The 23,002-nt window shown below is 51.1% G+C and overlaps 1 protein-coding gene across 18 annotated transcripts in view; it reads left to right on the top strand.

The window, feature by feature from the left end:
* The window catches only part of MAP4 (microtubule associated protein 4), a 152,935-nt gene that overhangs the window by 36,053 nt on the left and 93,880 nt on the right, over positions 1 to 23,002 (top strand). For all 18 annotated transcript variants that reach the window (XM_085572850.1, XM_085572844.1, XM_085572843.1 and 15 more), the window contains 2 exons: positions 12,195 to 12,445; positions 21,609 to 21,671. In XM_085572850.1, the coding sequence (XP_085428976.1) occupies positions 12,205 to 12,445; positions 21,609 to 21,671 (304 nt within the window). In that variant the 5' untranslated portion in view covers positions 12,195 to 12,204. The remainder of the gene's footprint in view (positions 1 to 12,194; positions 12,446 to 21,608; positions 21,672 to 23,002) is intronic.

The raw sequence follows: 23,002 nt of genomic DNA, 5'->3' as shown, positions 1-23,002 counted from the left end.
CCTCCACGAGATGAAATCCCCTCTGCTGCGAGGCCCTAAAACCTGCAGGGCCCTGGGGGGCTGGCTTTCTACAGCTGCTCACTTTGGAGCTAAAACTTCCAGGAAGGTGGGCAGACTCTCTTGTTTTCTTAGGTAAATATTTGATTTTTGGAGTCCTTTTTAGGTCTCTTACTTCAGTGCTGGTAGGCCTGTGCAGAGCTCGACACTTGAAAGTCCCTCACAGTTATTATCTATGAACTCATCTTCCATGTGGCTTTTTTGAAGGCCAGCCAAGAGCATTAATCCCCACCTTCTAGAGTCCCTAATCCCTGCTGGGGCTTAGAGGAAAGTTATTCTTGTCCTCCCAGTGAAGCTGCTCTGGCAGAGCATCTCACTCTGTAACTGAAGGCAAGTTTATTAATGTGACTTTTTATCAGCTTGGAAAGGGTACAGCTCAGGATGGAGCAATCCAGCTTGGACAGTCTTACCCCATCCTGCTAAGTGCTTGATGGCACTGGGATTGCCCAAAGGGAGGGAATCTGCAGGAGGGTGGTGTGCTCTTACCTCAGGCATAATTACCCGGAGTAAATCACTCTTTGCAGATCTTGTTTGGGAATGGCTGCAGCTGAAGGGGTGTCAGGGCTGCAAGTGGGCTGCTGGGGTGATTCTTTGCAGTTGTATCACTCTTCCTCTGCTCAGCCTGACATTCCTAAAGCCTCCCAGCTCTGGTTTTCATCCAGTTGTGCTGTGCTGGTGTCCAGCCCCCTCCCTGTGTGAGCCTCCCCCCTCCCACCATTCCTTCCCAAAAGCTGCTCTGGCTCCAGGAGGGCTCTCTGGAGGCTCCAGGCTGCTCCAGGTGGGCTCCATTGTCATCCTTCCATGGATTTGGACAGGAGGGCAGCTGGAACAATTTTGCCTTCAGTTTGCTGTTATCAGTGGGGTGGCTTTGGGCAGCTCTGATGGTCAGTGTGGTGCCAGGGAAGGGTTTGGGAGGTGCCTCAGGGCCCTGTGCTGGGGCTGGGGAGCTGAGCTGCCTCTCCAGTGCTGCCTCTCCAGTGCTGCCTTCCACAGGGAAGTTGCAAAACCCCCCTCAGGCTTGTGGACAAGTGCAAGAGCAATTGCAGTGTAATTCCCAGGAATGTGGCAGGGCTGCTCTCTTGGGTGTCTGGAGTTTTCTGTCTGAGTTCTTGTGCAGAGTGTGGCTCTCCAGAGCCTGAGAGCAGCAGAGTTGCTGTGGAGTGCCCTGATAAAACAGGCTCGTGCTTCATCTCCTCACCCTGAGCAGAGGGGAAGCTGATGGAAAAGCTGCAGGTGAGAGTCTGAGACTTGGCAGAGTTCTCAGTGCAGCTGAATGAGATCAGACAGAGGATCTGTGCCATGGAAAAGCTGAGTTCCAGAGGCCAGGCTGGCAGGGTGGCAGCCCTGACACAGCTGCCCACAGCAGCTGGGGCTGCCCCTGCATCCCTGGCAGTGCCCAAGGTCAGGTTGGACAGGGCTTGGAGCAACCTGGGAGGTGTCTCTGCCATGGCAGGGGTGGCACTGGATGATCCTTAAAATCCCTTCAAGCCAAACCATCCTCTGACAGCATTCCATGACACCACATACCTGCAAACACGTGTGTGTGTGTGTGTGTTTGTGTGTGTGTTTAGACACGCTCAAACAGGAATTCTCCCCGGTTCTCTTGCATTTGGATATTCCTTCTGCCTTGATCTTTGACAGAGATCTGGCTCCAGCTAATTACTTTTATTTTGCATAAGTGCAGAATGTGGACTTTATTTTTAAACTGCTTTTACCGAGTTGAAAATAATGTTAATCAGGGACATGTAATATTCATGTTACCTGCCACTGGAATTCCTCGAAGTCCTGAAGTGCTGGTATTTATTTATTTCTCTGTTCCCTTTCCCCTGCTAACAACAGCCCTGGCCACAGTGATCCTTTTGTGTGGAGACCTGGAACCTTCCATAATACCTGGCATTGATGGTATCAGTCCTCTCCAGGCAACTGTGCTGTGAGAGAGGGAAACTCTCATAGCTGAGACAGAGACAATCCAAAGCAACACACTCCATTTTCAGAAGGCTTCAAACCGTTTTTGTTATAGCATGCATGCTTTTTATACATTCTTACAAAATTTAAAAAGTGAGTTTACACTTCATTCATTGGTCAGGAAAGACAAACAAAGTGCTTATTGGAGTAGACAGTTGCAGGTTTCTCTTATTTATCCTTCTTTCTTTCTTGGTTTCTAGTCAGTGACCTTGGTAGGAAATTCTTGCAGGGGTGAACATGGATCCTCTCTGGCTCACAGGAGTCGCTGTAAAGGCTCTTCCACAGGAAACGTTCAGTGGAACGTGGTGGGGTGTGCAGGGCAGTTCTGCCTGTGCAGGGCATGCATTCCTCACTGGAATCCTGCCTGTGTGGGGCTGTGCTGCAGCTTTTGGCAGGGAATGCTCTGTGGGATGCATTGGCAGCAAGATGGGAAGAGGCAGTGGCAGAGGTTTTGGCTGCTGGCTGGGTTTGCCAGCATCACCAGTGAGGTGTGTGCTGAGATCCATTCCTGGGGATTGCAGGAGGTAAAGGTTGGAGTGCCCCAGGTCCCTCAAGGACCACAGGCTGTAAAACGTGTTCTGGCTGGGCACAGGTTGTGTTTGAGCAGTGCAGAGCCTCGAGCTCCTCTGGAAGAGCTCCGTGTAGGGGCAGGTGCAGAGCTGAGAGGCTCCTGGGGCATCCATCATCCATCCTCACTGGATCCCTTGGAAGCACCTCCTGGAGCAGCCGGGCTTGTTCCAGCTCTAAGCGTGCATTGTCCTTTGGGGCTTTGGTGTTGCCATAGTTCCTACAGCAGTCTTGCAGCTCCAGTGCAGTTTTTATGGCTGTTGGGTGCTTTTCCTTCGTGCAGTTCATGGATTGTGTGATGTTCCTGGCTTGCACAGAATCACAGACTCCCCACCTTTGACTGACACCCCCATATCAACTAAACCACAGTTTGACTCGAGTAGCTTTGAGTCATCCTGGTGGTTGTTGCCTCCCCTGGGTGCCCTTCTGGTCCTGCGCTTTCCTTAAAGTCCCTGTACTTTAAAGAAAAAAAATTTTTTTTTTTTTTTGTTGACTCAAATACAGATAATTTTAGTATGAATGAATATCCACACTGAAAAAGAGCTGGTGGGAACTGCTTTAGCAAAGCTGGGAAATGCTGGTCTGGCAGCCTTCAGGCCACCTTCAGTAATGGCTTTGAGTTGACAGTGAGTAGGAGCTCCACACGTGGAGAAAGGAGCTTGTTTTACAGCTTGCCTTTGGCTAGAGTGGGATTTCAGCCTGGTTATCCTTGGAGACTTCATCATTCCATGAAATTTAAGCTCTCCAAGCCACGAGTGGCTGCGAGGCAGGGAGAAAATAGAAGTTTCCTCCATCTCCAGAAATTGAGAGAATCTTTTTAACATTCCCAACGAGGCAGGAATGCTGGAGCTGTCTGCTGCCAGGCTCTGCTAATTCACGTGGCATCTGAATAATTGATGATGGGAAGGCACAGCTTGATGGCTTTGTCAGTGCTTTCCTAAGGGAAATGAGGCTGATGAGAATGTTTCTGATCATGGAGCAGAAATCATCATTAAGGACCGAGATGCAGCAAGCTGGGTTTATTTGCAGTACCAATAACAACAAAAGCAATGCTTGAAACAGAGAAATGGCTCAGAATCCCTAAGGAATGAAACCCTGCAGTTGATGGACAACCTTGAGGAGCCTCAGATTTCCCCATGGTGGAAGGCCCAGGTGGGAGCAGCAGTCAGAGGTTGTTCCTGACCTGAGGAGTGGAAGGAGGGAGATGCCAGATGTGGAAGAGGAAGTGGCTGGAGCTGACAGTGAGAGGAGGAAGCAATCGGGGCCAAAGTTCTGCCTCAGCTTTGGGATCCTGCTGAAATGTCATTAAACCCATCTGAAGGGAGAGCTCAAAACTTCCTGTTTATTGTCTGGTGCGTGGCCATGAAGGGATTGTGGAAGTGACTGAGGTCTGCATGAAGCCTTCGGAGGTATTTCATGGTTACAATCCTGGAATCCCAGGATGGTTTGGGTTGGAAAGGACCTCAAGGATCACCCAGTGCCACCCCTGCCATGGCAGGGACACCTCCCACTGCCCCAGGCTGCTCCAGCCTGGCCTTGGACACTTCCAGGGATGCAGAGGCAGCCACAGCTGCTCTGGGAATTCCATCCCAGCCAGGAATTCCTTCCCAATCTCCCATCCATCCCTGCCCTCTGGCAGTGGGAGCCATTCTCTGTGTCCTGTCCCTCCATCCTTTGTCCCCAGTCCCTCTCCAGCTCTCCTGGTGTCCCTTTATGCCCTGGAAGGGAGAATCTGGGATTTCTGAGTGGAAATACCTGTGCTGTCCTTGTGTTCCCTAGTGGAGGCAATAGTAGGAACTGTTTTCCCTTGACTTGTGCATTTCTGGTTTTCCTGTAGCAGGAAAAGGCTCTGGGGCTGACTGAATTTGTTCTGAGAAAATTAAAGTGAGTCAGAAGGCTCAGGGAGTTTGTGCTGAGAAGGGAAACAACTCTACAAGTGCTTTGTCTGTTAAAGGGGAGTCCAAGCTTAAAATCATCAAATGCCCCAAATCTGCACCCAAAGCTGCTCTCTTTGTCCCCAGATCTGCCTCCTCTGGTCCTGCCCTGTCTGTTGTGTCTCACACAGGAGGGCAGCAGTCATTAAGCCCTATAAATAATAGCTAGAAAATCTCTTGCTGTATTTCTGGGTTGTGTGAAGGAGAACGTGGCTCTGTGGCTCTCCCTGAAATCCTCATTTGCTGGAAGTCCAAAGATGCACTAGAAACCAGGAATATTTGATGTGCTGCCTCCCTGTCTGCTCTCCCAGGAGCTCTGAGGAAGCTACCAGCTCACTCTGGTCTCAACAACACCTCCAAGCTGAAGTTTGGTTTGATTTTGCTGTGGAAATATCTGGAATATCCTATTTAATCCTGGTTTGCTGGTGCCATCGGGTGCTTGGGCTGGTCCAGCAGGTCTGGAGCATCCCAAAGACCTGGAGACCTTCCCTGTGCCATGGAGTCCTTGGGGAACTGATGCATATAATTCTGGAATCCAGGTCACCCTTTCTGAGGCTGGTTTTTCCAGCAGTTGAGCAGAGTGTGTTTAAGATTTTATTAAAGATCTCTCAGCCTCCATCTCTTTGCCTCTAAGAAGCTCCTGGTGATCTGTGGGATTTCCTGTGACTCCAGAAACAGCCATAAAGCAGAGCTCTTGCTGTGTTTAAAACAAGAAATAAGTGAATCCCACTGTTTTAGACTGTGCCAAAATAGAAAAAAAAAAATATCACAGATTGGGTCACAGATTTTTGTGCCCAGCCAGGGAATGTGAGGAACGTCGGCGGCCCGGGCGGTCGCTGTGTCCTCTCCTCGGGGAGGATGGATGCAGAAATCTTTCCATGGATTCCAGGGCTCTGGAAGGAGGATGACTTAGCAGATCTCCTGTTTCCTCATGGCTGAGTGCTCCCAACAGCTCCAGCTAAGAAAAGCAACCTGACTTACCCAGGAGAAATGGGAATTATGACCGAGCTGTCCCCGTTTCTCCCAGCCAGGCATTTAATTTGGGATGGAGTTAGGAGCTAATTTTAAAGGAGCAAGTGGATCTGATGGGATAATGGATGTACTTTTTGTAAATCTGGGCATCAGGGTCTACTTTAAACCAAAAGTGAGGAAGTGTTCCTTCCCTGAGCAGATTTCTCTTCCCTCTGTGGCAGGAAGGGGCTGGGTCCAGGCTGTTTGGAGCAGGATGGAGCCATGGATGGAGGCTGGCAGGGCTCTGGAGCAGGCTGGAATGCTGTGTCACTGTCACTGCAGGGCTGGCAGTGATGCCTCAGGTTTCAGCTTCTATATTTTCAGATCCTGTGCTGCTTTGGGGTGCAGTTCTGGGCTTCATATCAGGGCATGGTGAGCTCTGTGCACAGAGCAGGGAGACAAAACAATTCCTGCTCCAGCTGGGCACCAAGGACAAATGATCCAAACCTCAGCCCAGGAGCACAAACAGCGTGGTCTGGAGAGAGAAAAACAAGCAGGATGGGACTGCCTGGGCTGGAGCTGGAATGGGACAATGAACTCCAAGGTGCCAATGGAGCAGAACTGATCCCAGGGAGAGCCCCGGGAGCGCTCGTGCATTTTGGGACCATTTTGGGTCATCTTGGGTGCTGCCCAAGGTGGATCCATTGAGGAGGAGATCCCTGTATTTTATAAAGTTTATTCTTTAGCTGTGTCCAGCCTCTGCTCTAGGGCAGCCTGCCCAAGGCATCATGAGGTACCTGGGTGTGCTCCTGTGGGAAAAGCAGCATTGCCTGTGCCAGGAATGCCAGGGAGGTCAGGCAGGGTCCCACACTGAGTGGGACTGTGTTGGGACAGGTGACAAGTTGGGCTTTTTGGGCAGCATCCCCGTGCCTGCTCTCCTCTTCCTCTGCCTTCAGACAAGAGCACAGAATCTGGGTCAGACTGATCATAACTTGAAATTCCAAGCCTGTGCGTGCCCAGAGGCAGGAACACAACAGAGCAGTCAGGGAAGCTGCAAAATGGAAGCACAAATTTGAGGAAATAAATCCTGATTTTCCCTGGATGGGAAGCTGGAGGCTGTGGCTCATGCAGGCTTTGGTTTGCCTCCTTTTCCAGAGGGTGCTGAGTGGGGTGGTGGCTCTGGGAAGTTGTTCCAGGGGGTCACTTGAAGTAAAACCTGGGTGAGGGAGTTGCTGAAGAGAAGTTCTCGACACCCTGAGAAGTTGTTGATGCTCCTGATGCCTGGCAGTGTCCAAGGCCAGGCTGGACAGGGCTGGCAGCACCCTGGGACAGTGGAAGGTGTCCCTGCCATGGATTTGAGGTCCTTCCCAACCCAAACCAGGCTGGGACACTTCCAGGGATGGGGCAGCTGGGATTAAAATCCAGTGAAGAGTTGGAACTCTTTGGAACAAGACACCAGGCTGGAGGGTCTGTGATGTGGCTGAGGGGTTAAAATAACCCTGCTGAATCTTTGAGATTAGCTGAGGAGAGATGGATTTTATTTATCCCTACAAACAGGTTACTCAGTGAGTACACAGAGATTCTGAGTGTGGGGAAGAGCAGATGGAGCAAACCCTGAGTGTAACAGATGAGCTGTGCCTGGAACAGGAGAGAGCTAAACAACCCTCCTGTGCAAAAATAACCTGTGAGTTCAAGGAACAGGATGGATTTGCTGTGGGGTGATTTGAAGGCTGCCTGGAATGTGTGGCTGCAGGAAACCCCTTCTCCATGGTGCAGCTGTCCCTGTGGCACTGGCAGGGCTGTTCCTGCTCCTTCCACACCTTTCCTTGGAGCAAACCCCTCCTTTGCTGTTGGCAGGGAGGGCTGGGCTGCCTTGGAGGCTGTTCTGGATACAGACCTGGAGTCAGGTTGGTGTCACCCACAGCCACAAGAGCTGAAGAATGATTCACAATCCCTGGGGCTGGAAAAGCCCTCCCAGCCCACTGAGTCCCAGCTGTGCCCCATCCCCACCTTGTGCCCAGCCCAGAGCTCTGAGTGCCACCTCTGGGTGTTCCTTGGACACCTCCAGAGATGGGACTCCAAACCTCCCTGGGCAGTTCTAGAGCCTGACCCCCCTTTCCAGGAAGGAATTTCAGTGTATTCTTAAACTTCTACCTTCAGAAATCTCTGTCACTCCTCAGTTTTTCTCTTTCATCCCAAGGTTAATGCCAGAACTCCTCTTCCCTGTGCTCTGTTAATGTCTGATTTCCAGAGCTGTGGAGGCAGGGGATTGCTGAGGATTCTTTAATGTTTCCCAGCCAGCTCTGTTCTATATGAATGGAAATGGGGTAGGAAGCATCTGTCTCTCTAAGCTGCTCAACACATGAATATGCTCCAGGATTTGCTCTCTGCCCTTGGGCACAACCCCTGCAATATCCTCATTTTCCTCTTGCTTTAGTTAGCAGGCAGGCCCTGGGAATCTGGGAATTGGAGAATCTGGCTGCTGTAACACCAGAGAGGGAAAAGGAGGAATTTTTGGAGCCCACCTGGGCTGAGGAGGGATCCCTGCAGTCTGTGCCAGGTGCTCCTGCATGTCTGGGACACCAGTGCTGTATTTAAAATACGGCCTTTTCTTAGGTACACTGGTTTATTTTTATACATCATTTCTACATCCCCTATTTGGCTAAATATGGGCAGGGAAATGTCCTGCTGATAAGGCTGCGTAGCCTCATTATTATTTTTCCCCTGAAAGTAGATCACTCCAGTGTCCTAGTTCCTGTGCAGACCTGAATTAGCAGCACTGTCAGTGCCACAAGCCCCCCACATGCCACATATTTTATGGCAGCTCTTCCATGGAGTGCAGCTCTGGCCACGGGGAGCAGGGACAGGACAAGGGGAAACAGCTTCCAGCTGTGCCAGGGGCTGGAAATTGGGAAAATTCCTTCCCCAAAAAGTCTGTCCAGCCCTGGCACAGCTGCCCAGGGCCATGGTGGAGTCCCCATTGGTGAAGGGATTTAAAATCCCTGTGGAGGTGGCACTTGGGGACATGGGTTGGTGGTGGCCTTGGCAGTGCTGGGGACCCAGAGGACTTTTCCAGCCTCAGTCACTCTGTGCTCATGATGCAGCTTGTTGGGAAATGTAAATATTGTTTTTCCTTCTGATGCTAAATGACATTTTCAGAAGAAGATGATTAAAAATTGATCACTGCACCATGAGGCTCGATGACCTAAAGCCATCAGCTCAATTGTGAGTTAAAGGAGGATGTGCCTGAAAAATTGGCTGTGTCTGTCTGAGCCCCATTTGTTCCTTGAAGGAAGTGCAAGGATGAAACTTCTGGAAATGCCTTCCCTGGCTGGTGCTCCTACAGGGTAATGCAGCCAGCTGTGTGCACATCTGGATGATGGTTTGTCTTAAAATAGCCAGGAACTCTGAAAGAAACCTTTTTGATAAGCCTCTTTCATTTAAACAGAAACTGTTTTTTTTTTTTTTCTGACATAATCCATTCAACTGTGACCCCACACAGGGGGTGGAGAGCTCCAAAACTTTTCACCTCTGCATTTCCAAGCTGTGATTCAGGGCCTTTATCTAATCCACCAAGAGCTGCAGCTGCTGCCTGAAGTGTGGTCTGCCTGCAAGCCTGACCTTTCATTGTTCAGAGAATGAAAAAGAAGAGCTTGAACTGAATTATTTTCCATCATAGACTTGCCTGCAAGGACAGAAACACCACTTAGCAGTGGGACACCATTGTTCCCAAGGAATGTGAGGCTGGAGCCTGTAGGTATGTGCTGGCCCTGCAGTGCTGACACTGAATTTGCTGGAGTTCAAGGAGTAGGAGCCTTTGTTTTTTTGGGAACAAGAGGATCTGTGTTCTGCCACCCCATGGAAGGCAGCAGGCCTGGGCTGCTGCACAGTGGCCACTTGGGTCCCCCCTCCTGACCCAGCAGAACAAATGTCCCTTGTGTTGCTGGGGCTGCAGCTCTGTGTCAGCAGCTCTGCCTTTCCTAAGGACTGGGAGAGCTGGGAATGCTCACCTGGACCCAGGAAAACCCAGGGAGAGCTCAGAGCCCCTTCAGGGTCTCCAGGGAGCTCCAGGAGAGCTGGAGAGGGACAGGGGACAAAGCCTTTCTGTATATTCCAGCAGCTTTTGTTGGCCCTTGCTGCCAAGGATAACTTCAAAAAGGCTGAAAAGTGAAAAAATAAAGAATTGATGAAGGGTGTGTGTTGTGCCAACCTCAAGGCTGGAGATGAGTCAGTTCAGGTGCGTTTTTTTCTATTTTGGCACATTCTAAACTAGTGGGATTCACTTATTTCTTGTTTTAAACACAGCAAGAGCTCTGCTTTATGGCTGTTTCTGGAGTCACAGGAAATCCACAGATCACCAGAAGCTTCTTAGAGGCAAAGAGATGGAGGCTGAGAGATCTTTAATAAAATCTTAAATCTGCCTTTCCTAAGGACTGGGAGAGCTGGGAATGCTCACCTGGACCCAGGAAAACCCAGGGAGAGCTCAGAGCCCCTTCAGGGTCTCCAGGCAGCTCCAGGAGAGCTGGAGAGGGACGGGGGACAAAGTCTTTCTGTACATTCCAGCAGCTTTTGTTGGCCCTTGCTGCCAAGGATAACTTCAAAAAGGCTGAAAAGTGAAAAAGTAAAGAATTGATGAAGGGTGTGTGTTGTGCCAACCTCAAGGCTGGAGATGAGTCAGTTCAGGTGCGTTTTTTCAGCTTGGTGCCAGGAATGGAATTGAACACAGAGATGCAAATCAGGGAGGGATAACTGGTGATTACTTCTCCCCTGTTTCCAGTTCACAGCTGTGGATATAATGCCCACGTGTGCACTTTGCTGTATTTTTTTGCCACGTGAACATTATTAAAATGTCACTTTCCCTCCCAAATCCCAGGGCTGGAGGGGGTTTGCTGGGATTAGCAAGGTTTGCTGAGGACAGGGATGTGCTGCAGGACCCTCTGGGAGGGATCAGGGCCAGCACTGAAGTATACATCAGAGATTATGTAAAATCCTAATCTCCATAGGGGAGGCTGGGTGGAGCCAAGCCCAGCACTAAATTCTCTTGCGTCACTTTGTGCTGCTGAGGGTGTAATTAACTCCAGATCTGGGGCAGGGCAGGAGCCACTGTCACACCATGGCTGCCCCGGACAGGTGCTGGGCGTTACTTTTGACATTTTTCATGTAAGGTTCTGATGAAAGACCCCACAAAATGTCACATCCATGAGCTAAACCCGTTTTAGATGATCCCAGTTTATTTCTGATCCGTTGTGGGGGTTTAGAAACATTCTGGGAATTACCCAAACGTTGCGTGTGAGCCGGGGTGTGGGGATGTTGTGCTCCAGGATGGTTTGGGTGGATGGAGATGAGAGATCTCTGAAGGCTGCTCGTAGAATATAAAGTTTATTATAGAGGGTGAAAGGTCCTGCTTGGAGCTGCCAGACCTGACCCCTGGCAGGCCCTAGGGTGTGGGGGAAGGGAGAGGCAAGGGGGAGAGGGAGATAAGAGGATGCTTCAGGAGAGGGTGGACATTCCAAGAGGGTGGAGGTTCCAAGAGAGCTTCTGGCTCCTCAGGGACCCCTTATCAGGGGGCTTCAGGGTGGGCTGGAACAAGATTTAGGCCAATGGGGTCACAGACACTTGATGTTTCAGGGGAGGGTTACAGGTGTGGGATGTGCCAGAACCCCCAGCCCGGTTCAGGGGTTCTGTGTGGTGGAAAAGTCTCTCCTCCAGCCTGAGCTTCCAAAGAAAACTCAGCAGTCTCTGTTGATTGGTCTCAATGCAGTTTATTGCAAGTTATCTAAAAGATTTTCTTCACGGGCTGTGGCTGTTTGGTCAGCAGCTCAGGCAGAGGCACACACACACCCTGACATCCTCTCTGACTCCTTCTTCTTCTTCTTCTTCTTCTTCTTCTTCTTCTTCTTCTTCTACTTCTACTTCTTCTTCTACTTCTTCTACTTCTTCTACTTCTACTTCTTCCTTCTTCCTTCTTCTTCTTTCTTCTTCTTTCTTCTTCTTTCTTCTTCTTTCTTCTTCTTTCTTCTTCTTTCTTCTTCTTCTTCTCTCCCCCCGCCCAGGGCTGCTGCTATCTTTTATATGATATGTGTTCCATGTTTACAGTTTTTCCCCAATGCCTATTATCTATGTTAAAAGGTGATTTTCTATTCTAAACCAATCTATAAGTGCCAACATCATCAAGAACATGGAGGCGAGGAAGAAGAAGGAGGAAGAACAGGATCAGCCCACTTTCCTCCATCTTAGAACTTCTGACCCCCATGTACAAAGTAAAAACCCCCCTGTACAGGTGTTAAAACCCCCCTGTACAATACTAAAAAATTTTCCCCTCTACCTTGTAACTACTTCTACTATACTATCTAACCCTTTGTGAGTGCTTGTTCCACCTCCAAAGTTGGTAACTCATCCCATGGCTCAAACCCAAAATCCCAGCTGTTTGCAGCTGCCTGCCAGGGTCTCAAATGCTTCTGACCAAGACCTGGAACCTCCAAAAATGTCTGAGGGACATTTTGAGTTCCAACAGGGATGAACCATACATTTTGGGGGTTGAGATGGAACACTCCATTTGACCTTTGGACCTATCTGTAGGCACGGGCATTGTTCCACCAGCAGAGGGTTTGTAGTGTTGTAAATCTTTTATTTATTTATCCATCCTCCCCAACACCGGGGCACGCCGTGGGGGCGCTGAGGCGTCTGATGGAATTCTCTGTGTCTCCCTGTGGCCTCCAGGTGCTCAGGCATGGCTGACCTGGACCACAACCTGAGCCTGGCGGACGCTCTGACGGAGCCGCCGCCCGCCGTGGAGGAGGAGGTGCAGCAGGACTTCATCGCCTCGCTGGAGGCCGACAAGTTCGACGACGTGGTGGGCGAGACCGTGGACAAGACGGACTACGTGCCCCTGCTGGATGACGAGGACGGTGCCACGCCCGGCAGCCAGGAGCCCAAAAGCAAAGGCCACCTGGATGGAATCGCCGTGGAACGTAAGTGTCCCAAAATCTGCCACCCAGACATCAGGGGGACGCCTGTGCCGCCGCTGAGGTGGGACTTGGGCTGCTGGTCTGACACGCTTACTTCAACTTTTTGCCCTTCAGCTTGTGAAACAGCTTCTCCCTGCTGGACCTCTCCCTGCTTTCCATTCGTATTTGGGGTTGGGTGTTTTTGGGGTTCTCAGAGGAAGCCCTGACCAAATTCGGCGGTGCCGTGGTCCACAAGCAGTGTCCCAAAATAACAGAGCTGTGCAAGGTGCCACCAGTCTGGGGGATGGCAGATCCAAGCAAGAGAGGTGGGTGATGAGCTGTTGCTGGTGAGGCCAGCAGATGGGAATCTTCATCATCTCCCAGATATTTGCCAGCTAAATCCCACGGTTCTGACCCAAGGCTTTATTTACTTGGATTTCTTTTGGCTGTGCTGGTGGTGTGCATGGTATCAAAACGTGCTGCTGTCTCTGCTGCTTCTGCTGAAAGCTTTTCAGCCCAGCTGATATTTAGAATCGTGGAATCATTAAGTTGGAAAAGATCTTGGACATCATCAAACGCAGCAGCTCCTTCAGCACTGCTGAGGCCACCACTGACCATGTCCCCAAGTGCCACATCCACATGGATGTCACATCCCTCCAGCAGTGGGGACTTCACCATGTCCTGGGCAGCTGTGCCAGGGCTGGAGAGCCTTTTCCAGAAGGAACATTCCCAAAATCCACCCTGACCTCCCTTGGCCCAGCCTGAGGCCGTTCCCTCTCCTCCTGTCCCTGTTCCCCCGGCTGTCCCCTCCTGTCAGGAGCTGTGCAGAGCCACAAGGTCCCCCCTGATCCCCCTTTTCTCCAGGCTGAGCCCTTCCCAGCTCCCTCAGGAATTCTCCACCTCCTTCCCAGCTCTGTTCCCTGCCCTGGACACACTCCAGCCCCTCTGGCTCTGTCCTGGACCTGGGGACCCCAGAACTGCCCCATGAGTTTGAGGTGGAACATCACCAATTTATTCATGTTAAGTGCTTTTTCTGAAACTCTGTAGGCAAAGGAGATTTTTGAACAGATGCTTCCCTGTGTGAAAGAGAAAAGAGTGAGATTTGGGGATCATGCAATGAGTTTCTTTCCCAGTGAGCAATTTAAATTATTGCTCCCTTTGCTTGTGTGCTGTCCCCTCCCTGCCCAAGTGGGAATTGTCACTGGGACCAGCAGTGCCTTGATGATTTTATTTATTCTGTGGCCTTGATCTGCACTGTGTAGAAGAGGAAAACCTTTGGTAACCTGATGAACTTCCTTCAGAAGAAGTTTTTTTTTTTTGCTTTAATCCTGCTGCTCATCAGTGTTGAGGAAGGTGAAATGTGATTCCTCAGAATAAACAGAACCTCCAGGACCACAGCACGGGGAATTCTGGTCTGTTCAAGGCATTTATTTGCTTTGTTTAGAAGTGCATTGGGTGCCTTGTAATACAGAAAATGTAACCTTGAATTTTCCATGCTGACACAGTTATTAAATGGCACCAGGGGAGCAGGAAGCATTGGAATGGGCAAAGGGATTATTATAAAACTTGGAATGTGTGTATTATTTATTTCATTTGTATTTTAGCATCACAGAAGCAGAGAAACATGAGGACTTGTTAACATCTTGTATATGATTTGAGGATATTTTAAAGCAATCCTTTGTTGTAGAAGCTGCAGATCCTAAACCAGGATTTCTCAGTGCTAAAATCATGACACAATATTGGTGTAAAATACAACTCCCTTACGTGTGTCCTGCCAGCTGTGCATCCCTGGACATTGCTATCCCAACTCATTATTCCACATAACTCCAGGATTTTGGGGTGGGGGTAACGAAGCCTTTGGGCTTTGCTCAGTAATTAAAACTCTGTGAGAGAAAGGCTGGGTCCTGTGGGCAGAGCTCAGACACAAATACAGAATTTCAGGAGGAATTCCTTCATGGAAAGGGTTATTAAACATTGGCAGGGGCTGCTCAGGGAGGTTTGGAGTGCCCATCCCTGGAGGTGTCCCAGGAAGGGTTGGAGGTGGCACTCAGAGCTCTGGGCACAAGGGAACAAGGTGGGCACTGGCACAGCCTGGACTCAGTGGGCTAGGAAGGCTTTTCCAGCCTCAGGAATTCAGGGATTCTGGGATCTCCTGGCTTTTCCAACCTCAGGAATTCAGGGATTCTGGGATCTCCTGGCTTTTCCAGCCTCAGTAATTCAGGGATTCTGGGATCTCCTGCTTTTCCAGCCTCAGTAATTCAGGGATTCTGGGATCTTCCCTTTTCCAACCTCAGGGATTCTGGGATCTCCTGGCTTTTCCAACCTCAGGAATTCAGGGATTCTGGGATCTCCCCTTTTCCAGCCTCAGGAATTCAGGGATTCTGGGATCTCCTGGCTTTTCCAGCCTCAGGAATTCAGGGATTCTGGGATCTCCCCTTTTCCAGCCTCAGGAATTCAGGGATTCTGGGATCTCCTGCTTTTCCAGCCTCAGTAATTCAGGGATTCTGGGATCTTCCTTTTTCCAACCTCAGGGATTCTGGGATCTCCTGGCTTTTCCAACCTCAGGAATTCAGGGATTCTGGGATCTCCCCTCTTCCAGCCTCAGGAATTCAGGGATTCTGGGATCTCCTGGCTTTTCCAGCCTCAGTAATTCTGGGATTCTGGGATCTCCTGGCTTTTCCAACCTCAGGAATTCAGGGATTCTGGGATCTCCCCTTTTCCAGCCTCAGGAATTCAGGGATTCTGGGATCTCCCCTTTTCCAGCCTCAGTAATTCAGGGATTCTAGGATCTCCCCTTTTCCAACCTCAGGAATTCAGGGATTCTGGGATCTCCTGGCTTTTCCAACCCCTCCTCTCCCCTCCATCATGGGGCTGCTTGAGCAGAACTCGTTTCCCTCCTGCGTGGCAAGGGGAGGGGGGGATGCAGTTTCTTACTCTTGCTTTGGAGATTGGTTTTTCCCTTTTTTGGGAGAGCTGGAGAGCAGTCAGGAGCATGATCTAAATCTTTGGCAAGATGCAAACGAGACCCTGTGTGAGGAGATGGAGAAGTTGCCCTGAGTGGAGCTGCTCAGCTTTCCCACCTTGGGCCAGCAGGGAAGGACTGAAGCTAAAACAGGATCTGTTACCACACACCAGGTTTAGGATTTGGTCCTGGAATGTCTTCATTTCTCTTCCCTGCTTTCCCCTGAAGTGCTGAGGATACCTGTTGGAACTCTGCTGAGAATTTTGGGCTTTCTGTGCTGCCAGGCACTGACCCCCAGGAGAACACTGCATTGACCTGAGGCCGTGGAGAAGCTTCCAAAATGGAATGACAGAACTGGGATTGTGGGGGTGGAGTTTGAATGGAAGTGTGTGATATCAGCACTTCATGGAAAAACAGATACCTGTTTCTTCCATGGAATTTATTTAATATTTGTAACTGTTTAAAAAGATAGTAAAGTGAATGAGCTTCATTTATTGAGGTTCCAGAATAATAATAAATGAGCTCTGGGTGAGATTTTTGGCATCCTAAGGGGGTCTTGGTGTTGTAGTTCCATGTTTGAGTGTGACACCAAGTTTTTGGGGAAGAGCAGAGTTCATTCCAAGTCCCTGGCTCCCAGCAGCCTGGCTTCCCTGAGGGAGAGGAGCAGCCTGCAGAGCTCAGGCTCTTCAGCCTCCACTTGTTCATTCATTTATTTATGTTAAAAGGCACAAATGTGTTCTGGCACCACGGTCTGTGCTCCTGAGATTGTCTTTCCCCAGTCAGAAGAGGTTTAATCCTCCATCCTGTCAGGCTTTAGCTGCTCCAGCTCTGCCCCAGGGCTTTCTTTCCCTTTTTTCCTAAACCCAGGAGCCAGATAACTTCGAGCAGGGCCCCAGCATGGGGCTGGGTGAGTACAGAGGGGTGGAGAAGGGCAGAGATGAGCAGTCATTTGGTCACCTACAAATCTGTCCTAGAATAAAGCTTTAATGATGGTTAACTCCTAAAGTGCCAGGGAGGAATGGGTTTACTCTTCCTTGCACCTGGCTGGACATGGTAATTTGGCAAATTCTGGGATTATCCCCTATAACCTCATGGGTTTTACATAACAGCAGGGGATGTGTGCTGCCTGCTTGCAGCTGGCTTTCCTTGGCTATTCCAAGGCTTTCAGGATCCTCTGGAGCTTCCAGGAAAGTCCTGGAGGCTGCAGCAGTTTCATTCAGGTGCTCATGTGACGGGGTGAAGGAAGGGATTGCAGGTGGCAGCACATTCCAAGGGAAAGGAAAACACTGGGATTTCATAATTTGCAGCATCCTGGGGAATGTTTCAGCTGGGGTGAGGAGCAGTTCTGGCTCTGCAGTGAGGTTTACTGGTGAGGAATTGTGTTACTGGTGAGGAATTGTGTTACTGGTGAGGAGCTGAGCACAGACCAAAGGGCAGCCCTGTGCTGACAGGACGTGGCCTCCTGCTCAGTCCCTCTGTTCTGCATCCTTGCTCTGCTCACAGACTCCTTGGTGAGTTTTAACCTTGTACAGGTTTTTTTGGAGGGCATTGTCCTGATCTGGGCTGGAATGGAGTTGATTTTCTCCATGGCTGGGGCAGTGCTGTGTTTGGAGTTGGGTGTGAGAATGGTGTCGATGACACACAGGTGGTTTGGTAGTCCCTGAGCCCTGCTCACTCTGGATGGAGGAGTTTTGGATTTCCCAGGAAGGTGGGGAGCATGGCCAGGAGAGCTGATCCCACCTGGCCAGAGGGGTGTCCCACAGCACAGAGCATCCTGCCCAGTATGAACTGGGAGAGTTGGCCGGGAGCTGCCAGGCACTGCAGGGGACAGGCTGGGCATTGATCAGAGCCTGGTGATCCAGGGGATTGGGGCATCACTGCTTCCCATTGGGTTTATCCACAGAATCATGGAATTGCTAAGGCTGGAAAAGCCCTCAGAGACCATGGGGTCCAGCTAAGTGTTGAGGCCACCACTGACCACATCCCCAAGTGCCACATCCACATGGATGTCACATCCCTCCAGCAATGGGGACTCCGCCATGCCCTGGGCAGCTGTGCCAGGACTGGAAATCCCTTTCCAGAAGGAACATTCCCAATTTCCACCCTGACCTCCCCTGGCCCAGCCTGAGGCTGTTCCCTCTCCTCCTGTCCCTGTTCCCCCGGCTGTCCCCTCCTGGCAGGAGCTGTGCAGAGCCACAGGGTCCCCCCTGAGCCCCCTTGTCTCCAGGCTGAGCAATCCCCCTCCCTCTTTTCATTATTATAATTCTATTATTTATTTCATGTATTGAGCTGTCCTTGAGCCCTGGGGTTCATTGCCCTGCACTCTCCTCCACAGGGTGGGTGGGTGACTCCGTGGGCCCCATGGGGTTAAACCCTGCAGGGCTGGAGCCCATCCCCATGGGGTTAAACCCTGCAGGGCTGGAGCCCATCCCATGGGGTTAAACCCTGCAGGCTCCAGCCCTTTCCCATGGGGTTAAACCCTGCAGGCTCCAGCCCATCCCATGGGGTTAAACCCTGCAGGGCTGGAGCCCATCCCATGGGGTTAAACCCTGCAGGGCTGGAGCCCATCCCATGGGGTTAAACCCTGCAGGGCTGGAGCCCATCCCATGGGGTTAAACCCTGCAGGGCTGGAGCCCATCCCATGGGGTTAAACCCTGCAGGCTCCAGCCCATCCCATGGGGTTAAACCCTGCAGGGCTGGAGCCCATCCCATGGGGTTAAACCCTGCAGGCTCCAGCCCATCCCATGGGGTTAAACCCTGCAGGGCTGGAGCCCATCCCATGGGGTTAAACCCTGCAGGCTCCAGCCCTTTCCCATGGGGATGGGGTTGGTTTTGTTGAGTCAGTCCCACCCTGGGAGCAGAGGTGTCACCACGAGGTGGCTCTGCTGGCCCTGCTGCCCTCTGTCCCACAGCTGCAGAGCTGGAATCCTGTCCAGACCTCGGTTCCTTTTGCTCTTCCCTCCCATCCCACCCCAGGAATGAGTGCCTTCCTTGCAGCAGGGTTTGCTTTAGCCAGAGGGAGTTCAGACACTTGGTCATATAAGAAAATGGATATGGACAATGTTCCACACAGCCCAGAGTTCCAGAGGGATCAAAGATAAATCAGCAAATCATGATATTTGCATTTTTGTCTCAGATGAGACCTTAAACCTTTTCACTCTCAAAGTCTGTCCAGCCCCATTCCTGCCCCACAGTTGTTATATCACTGAATCCCAGAATGGTTTGGGCTGGAAGGGACCTGAAATCTCATCCCATTCCACCCCTGTCATGGCAGGGACACCTCCCACTGTCCCAGGGTGATCCAAGCCCCAAAGTCCAGCCTGGCCAGGGATCCAGGGACAGCCCCAGCTGCTCTGGGCACCCTGTGCTGGGGCTTGCCCACCTCCCAGCCTGGAATTCCCAATCTCCCATCCATCCCTGCCCTCTGGCACTGGGAGCCATTCCCTGTGTCCTGTCCCTCCTTCCCTTGTCCCCAGTCCCTCTCCAGCTCTCCTGGAGCCCCTTCAGGCCCTGCCAGGGGCTCTGAGCTCTGCCTGGAGCTTCTCCTCTCCAGGGGAACATCCCCAGCTCTCCCAGCCTGGCTCCAGAGCAGAGAGGCTCCAGCCCTGGGGCAGCTCCAGGTCCTTGTGCTGTTGGCTCCAGGGCTGGGGCAGCTCAGCAGGTGATTTTGAGGCAGAATATTGAAAGGAATGAATGGAAGGAGATTGCACTCCTTGTTTCAGAGTCACCAGCTGGGTCAGGCTCTGTCCACCAGTGCTTTTGCTCACGTTTTCCTCTCAATGTCAGCGTGGGATAAAGCTCCTGACCCCCAGAGCCCCCCCAGAGCCCCTGGGGACGTGCTGGCCGTGGTGCTGTCCCCTGTGGTCCCCTGGGATTAGGGGCTGGTGGTGGCACTGCCCATTTGCTCCAGATTATCGGTTTAGCCAGCGCTGCCTTAAATTTGTTTATATAAAAAACAATCCTTTGATCCACCAGGCAGATGCAAATACCATCTTGTGATTCTGATGAGGATTAGGTAGTTACAGCATCTTGACATGGTTTTGGGTTTATGCAATTTGCAATATGAGGGGAGGAGCCCTGGCCCTGGGCAGGTTGCTGGGTGCTTTCACACTGGGGCTTCAGCAAACCAAACCCAGATCGATTTGCTCCAAAGGTACTGACCTTCAGAGACTTAAAAATAACAGCCACTCGTGCTGGATTGGTGTGATTTGACTTGATTTTTCTGGAAGCTTGTCTTCCCAAAAAGCTGAAACTGTAAAGGGAACCACTTCACCTGCTCTCTGTCCCTCCCAAGGAGAGCAGTGGCATTTCTGATCCTTCTGCTCCTGTGGGAACCCACTTTGGAGGGGTTTAATGCGTCAGTAATGGTGGTGACATCAGGGTCACTGAGGCTGGAAAAGCCCTCCAAGACCACCCAGTGCCAGCTGTGCCCCATCCCCACCTTGTCCCCAGCCCAGACCTCTGAGTGCCACCTCCAGCCATTCCTGGGACACCTCCAGGGACTCCAAACCTCCCTGGATAGTCCCTTCTGAGGCCTGAGCACCCTTTCCATGGAGAAATTCCTCCAGACTGAGAAACATCCCAGCAGCTCAGTTGCCTGTGCAAGGTGTAAGGAGCAGCTGTGAGAGAAAAGAAAGCAGGATGTGATCACAGAGGAGATCTTGGGGCTGTCCTCTGCAGGGCCAGGAGCTGGCTTTGGATGGTCCTTGTGGGTTCCTTCCCACTCAGGAGGTTCCATGGTTCTACAGGATTTAAGGAAATGTGTGGCTCCTGCAGCTGGGCTGAGCTCCCAGGGGGATTCAGCAGCTCCTGCATGGATTTCCTCAGGGGTCTCACTGCAGGACCCTCGTACTCCTGGTGTGCCTTTGGGCAGCTGTGAGTCAGGGTTGTTTCAACCACACTGACCCCGATTTTAGGGGATCCAGGGGCTGTCAGGACCTGCCCCAGGGGCTGCTCCAGACCCCATTCCAGGGCACAGCAGCCTTTGCAGAGCCTGGCAGCTGGGCTGTGGCAGTGCTGGGGAGCAGGTCCAGGGGTGCCTGTGCTGCTCCCAGCTCCTCCTGGAGGATGGAGGGGTGTGTTTCTCTATAAACTGGCAAGTTCGTGGGGAATTTTTGTAAAACACCAGGATGAGCCACGGATGGAGCTGGAAATACTTTTCCTTTTGCCATGCTGAGGGCTGGATTCAGCCCTGCTGTGTCTGAAGGACCCTGGTAACGTGGCTCTGTTATAAAACTGGGGCTCACCGAGTGTGTGTCTCTTTGGGAGAAACCTTTACTATTTATAAAATGAGCATTTCCTCACTGTCAGCAGAGCTGAGGGCCAGGCAGGAGCTGGTGCTGCTTGTTCTGCTTCCCTAAAACTGCTCAGGGTCATAAAGTCACAGAATCCAGACTGGTTTAGGGTGGAGGAGCCTTAAGGTCATCCAGTGCCACCCCTGGCATGGCAGGGACACCTCCCACTGTGCCAGGCTGCTCCCAGCCCTGTCCAGCCTGGCCTTGGGCACTGCCAGGGATCCAGGGGCAGCCCCAGCTGCTCTGGGCACCCTGTGCCAGGGCCTCCAACCCTCATTGTACAAAACTTCTTCTTTTATATCATCTAAATGGACCCTCTACAGCTTCCAAGTGTTCCCCCTTGCCCACTGCTGCCAGGTTTCCCAAGCTCAGTGTGGAAATCCTGCTGCTGGTTAAAATTTTAGCTGTTGGTGTCAGGACAAGAGGGACTCAATCTCACAGTGATAAGGATTTTCTGTGCTGGTTTTTGGAATTGGTGATCTTCCACCCTGCCCTGATCCCTGCTTTAGCAATATGTGGTGTTTCAGGAGAAATTTCCCCATGGAAAGGGAGTTCAGGCCTTGGCAGGGGCTGCCCAGGGAGTTTGGAGTGCCCATCCCTGGAGTTGTCCCAGGAAGGGCTGGAGGTGGCACTCAGAGCTCTGGGCTGGGGACAATTTGGGGATCAGGCACAGCCTGGATGTGATCCCAGAGGGTTTTTCCAGCCTCAGGGATCCTGGAATCCTGTGAGTGTGCTCGAGGCTGGGATTGATGATTTCTTCTGTTGGTTTTAGGCTCACCACCAGGTGACAAGGTGGGGATCCACCAAAGCTTGGGCTCAGTGTTGGAGCTCTTTTCCAACTCAATGATTGTACAGTTGCACAGTGCTGTTTTCAAGGTCTGGGTTGAGATGAGTTCCATGCAGTGTTAACCCCTGGCTTGCTTCCTTGCAGACTCTTCAGCCTCGGGGCCGACGGTGGTGGAGAACGGCGACCACGGGCTGCAGGACCACCCAGGTACGTGCTGCCTCTGGGCTGCCCAGGGCCACCCACCCCTGCTCTGCAGTCCTCACTCCTCCCAGGGGCTGGCCTTGGCTTTAGAGAGCTTCCAAGGACTTGGCAGCAAAACAGAGCTGCAGTTTCTTTGGAGTTTAAAGGGTTTCTCTGGAGAAAAGCTGGTTCTGGAGGCGTGCTGTTCTCTACCCATGGGCAGTGCTGGGAAGGCAGCTGATAAAAATGGCTTTTGGAGAGAGTCCCTAATGCCCACAGGTGAACTGTCCCCTGCCCTGTGCCTTCCCCTGTGCCCCACAGTGGTGTTCTCCCACGTCCCCCATCCTTTGGAGCAGTTTTTATTCTCTGCCATGACCCAACCATGGACGTGTCCCCACACCTGCCCCAGCAGTGGCACAGGTGACACTGAGCCTCTGGGACCTTTTTTCAGGCATCAGGGTAATTTTGACTGCCAGAAGCTTGTGATGGAACATTTCAGAACCTGGAAAAGAGTGGACCTTTCCAACCAGGCTGAAGTGCTGAGGTTGGTTGGTGCTCTCTTAGGGAGCTCTGCTTCCCTTCCCCTTGAGCCTTTCTGCCTGGGAATTGGGGTTCCTGCCAAACTCAGCCCATCTGTCCCTTCTGCCACAAAGCCTCTGGCTCTGGGACCTCTCATTCCTTGGGAATGGAATATTCCAGAGCCAGTTGTCACCCTGTCACCATGGGTGACATCCTTGGTCTCCCTGGTGATGATCCCAGCTCCAGATCATTGGCTGGGTGCTCCCAGTGTTGTCCCCCCTAATCCAGAGGTGCAGCCCCAAGTTAAAAACCAATCCAGGAAATAATGATGAACATTTGGGAGATGGGGGTGAATTATAACACCTCTTGGCTCTAATTCTCTTTAGGATTTTAGAGTTTGGTTTAGTGTGAGTGAGTTTCGTGTCCTCAGTGAGGATGGAAATAGAAAAATTGATCTTTCTGCTTTATTTGCCATTGGAAATCTGGTCAAAAGGAAAATGTGCATCTTTTATAATCCAGTATAAATTGAAATTAAGAGCACTCCTGAACCTTCCTAAGGATATTTCCCCCCTCTTATTTAATACTTCTAACTAAAGGAGATAGAAATGCAATCAGATTTATGGTCTGAATAATTAAAGGCATCAGGATTTTAGTATTGAACTTCTGGCTTGTGTTTAAAAAATTCTTTGTTATTTGCCTCACTCTTGCTTTGTGGAGGTTTAACTCTTCACACTAAATGTTAACAACTTTGATCAAAGATACTTTTATGTGTCTGGAGCTTTTTAATTTATTAATACATTCCCTCTTTGTGGGGTAGAGTTGATTTTTTTCTTTTTCTT

The sequence above is a fragment of the Lonchura striata genome, chromosome 2 (assembly GCF_050655825.1).
Source record: "Lonchura striata isolate lonStrDom1 chromosome 2, ASM5065582v1, whole genome shotgun sequence".
Classification (NCBI taxonomy): Eukaryota; Metazoa; Chordata; class Aves; order Passeriformes; family Estrildidae; genus Lonchura; species Lonchura striata.
Note: the sequence above shows the minus strand (reverse complement) of the source record. Positions and strands in the feature narration are given on the sequence as shown.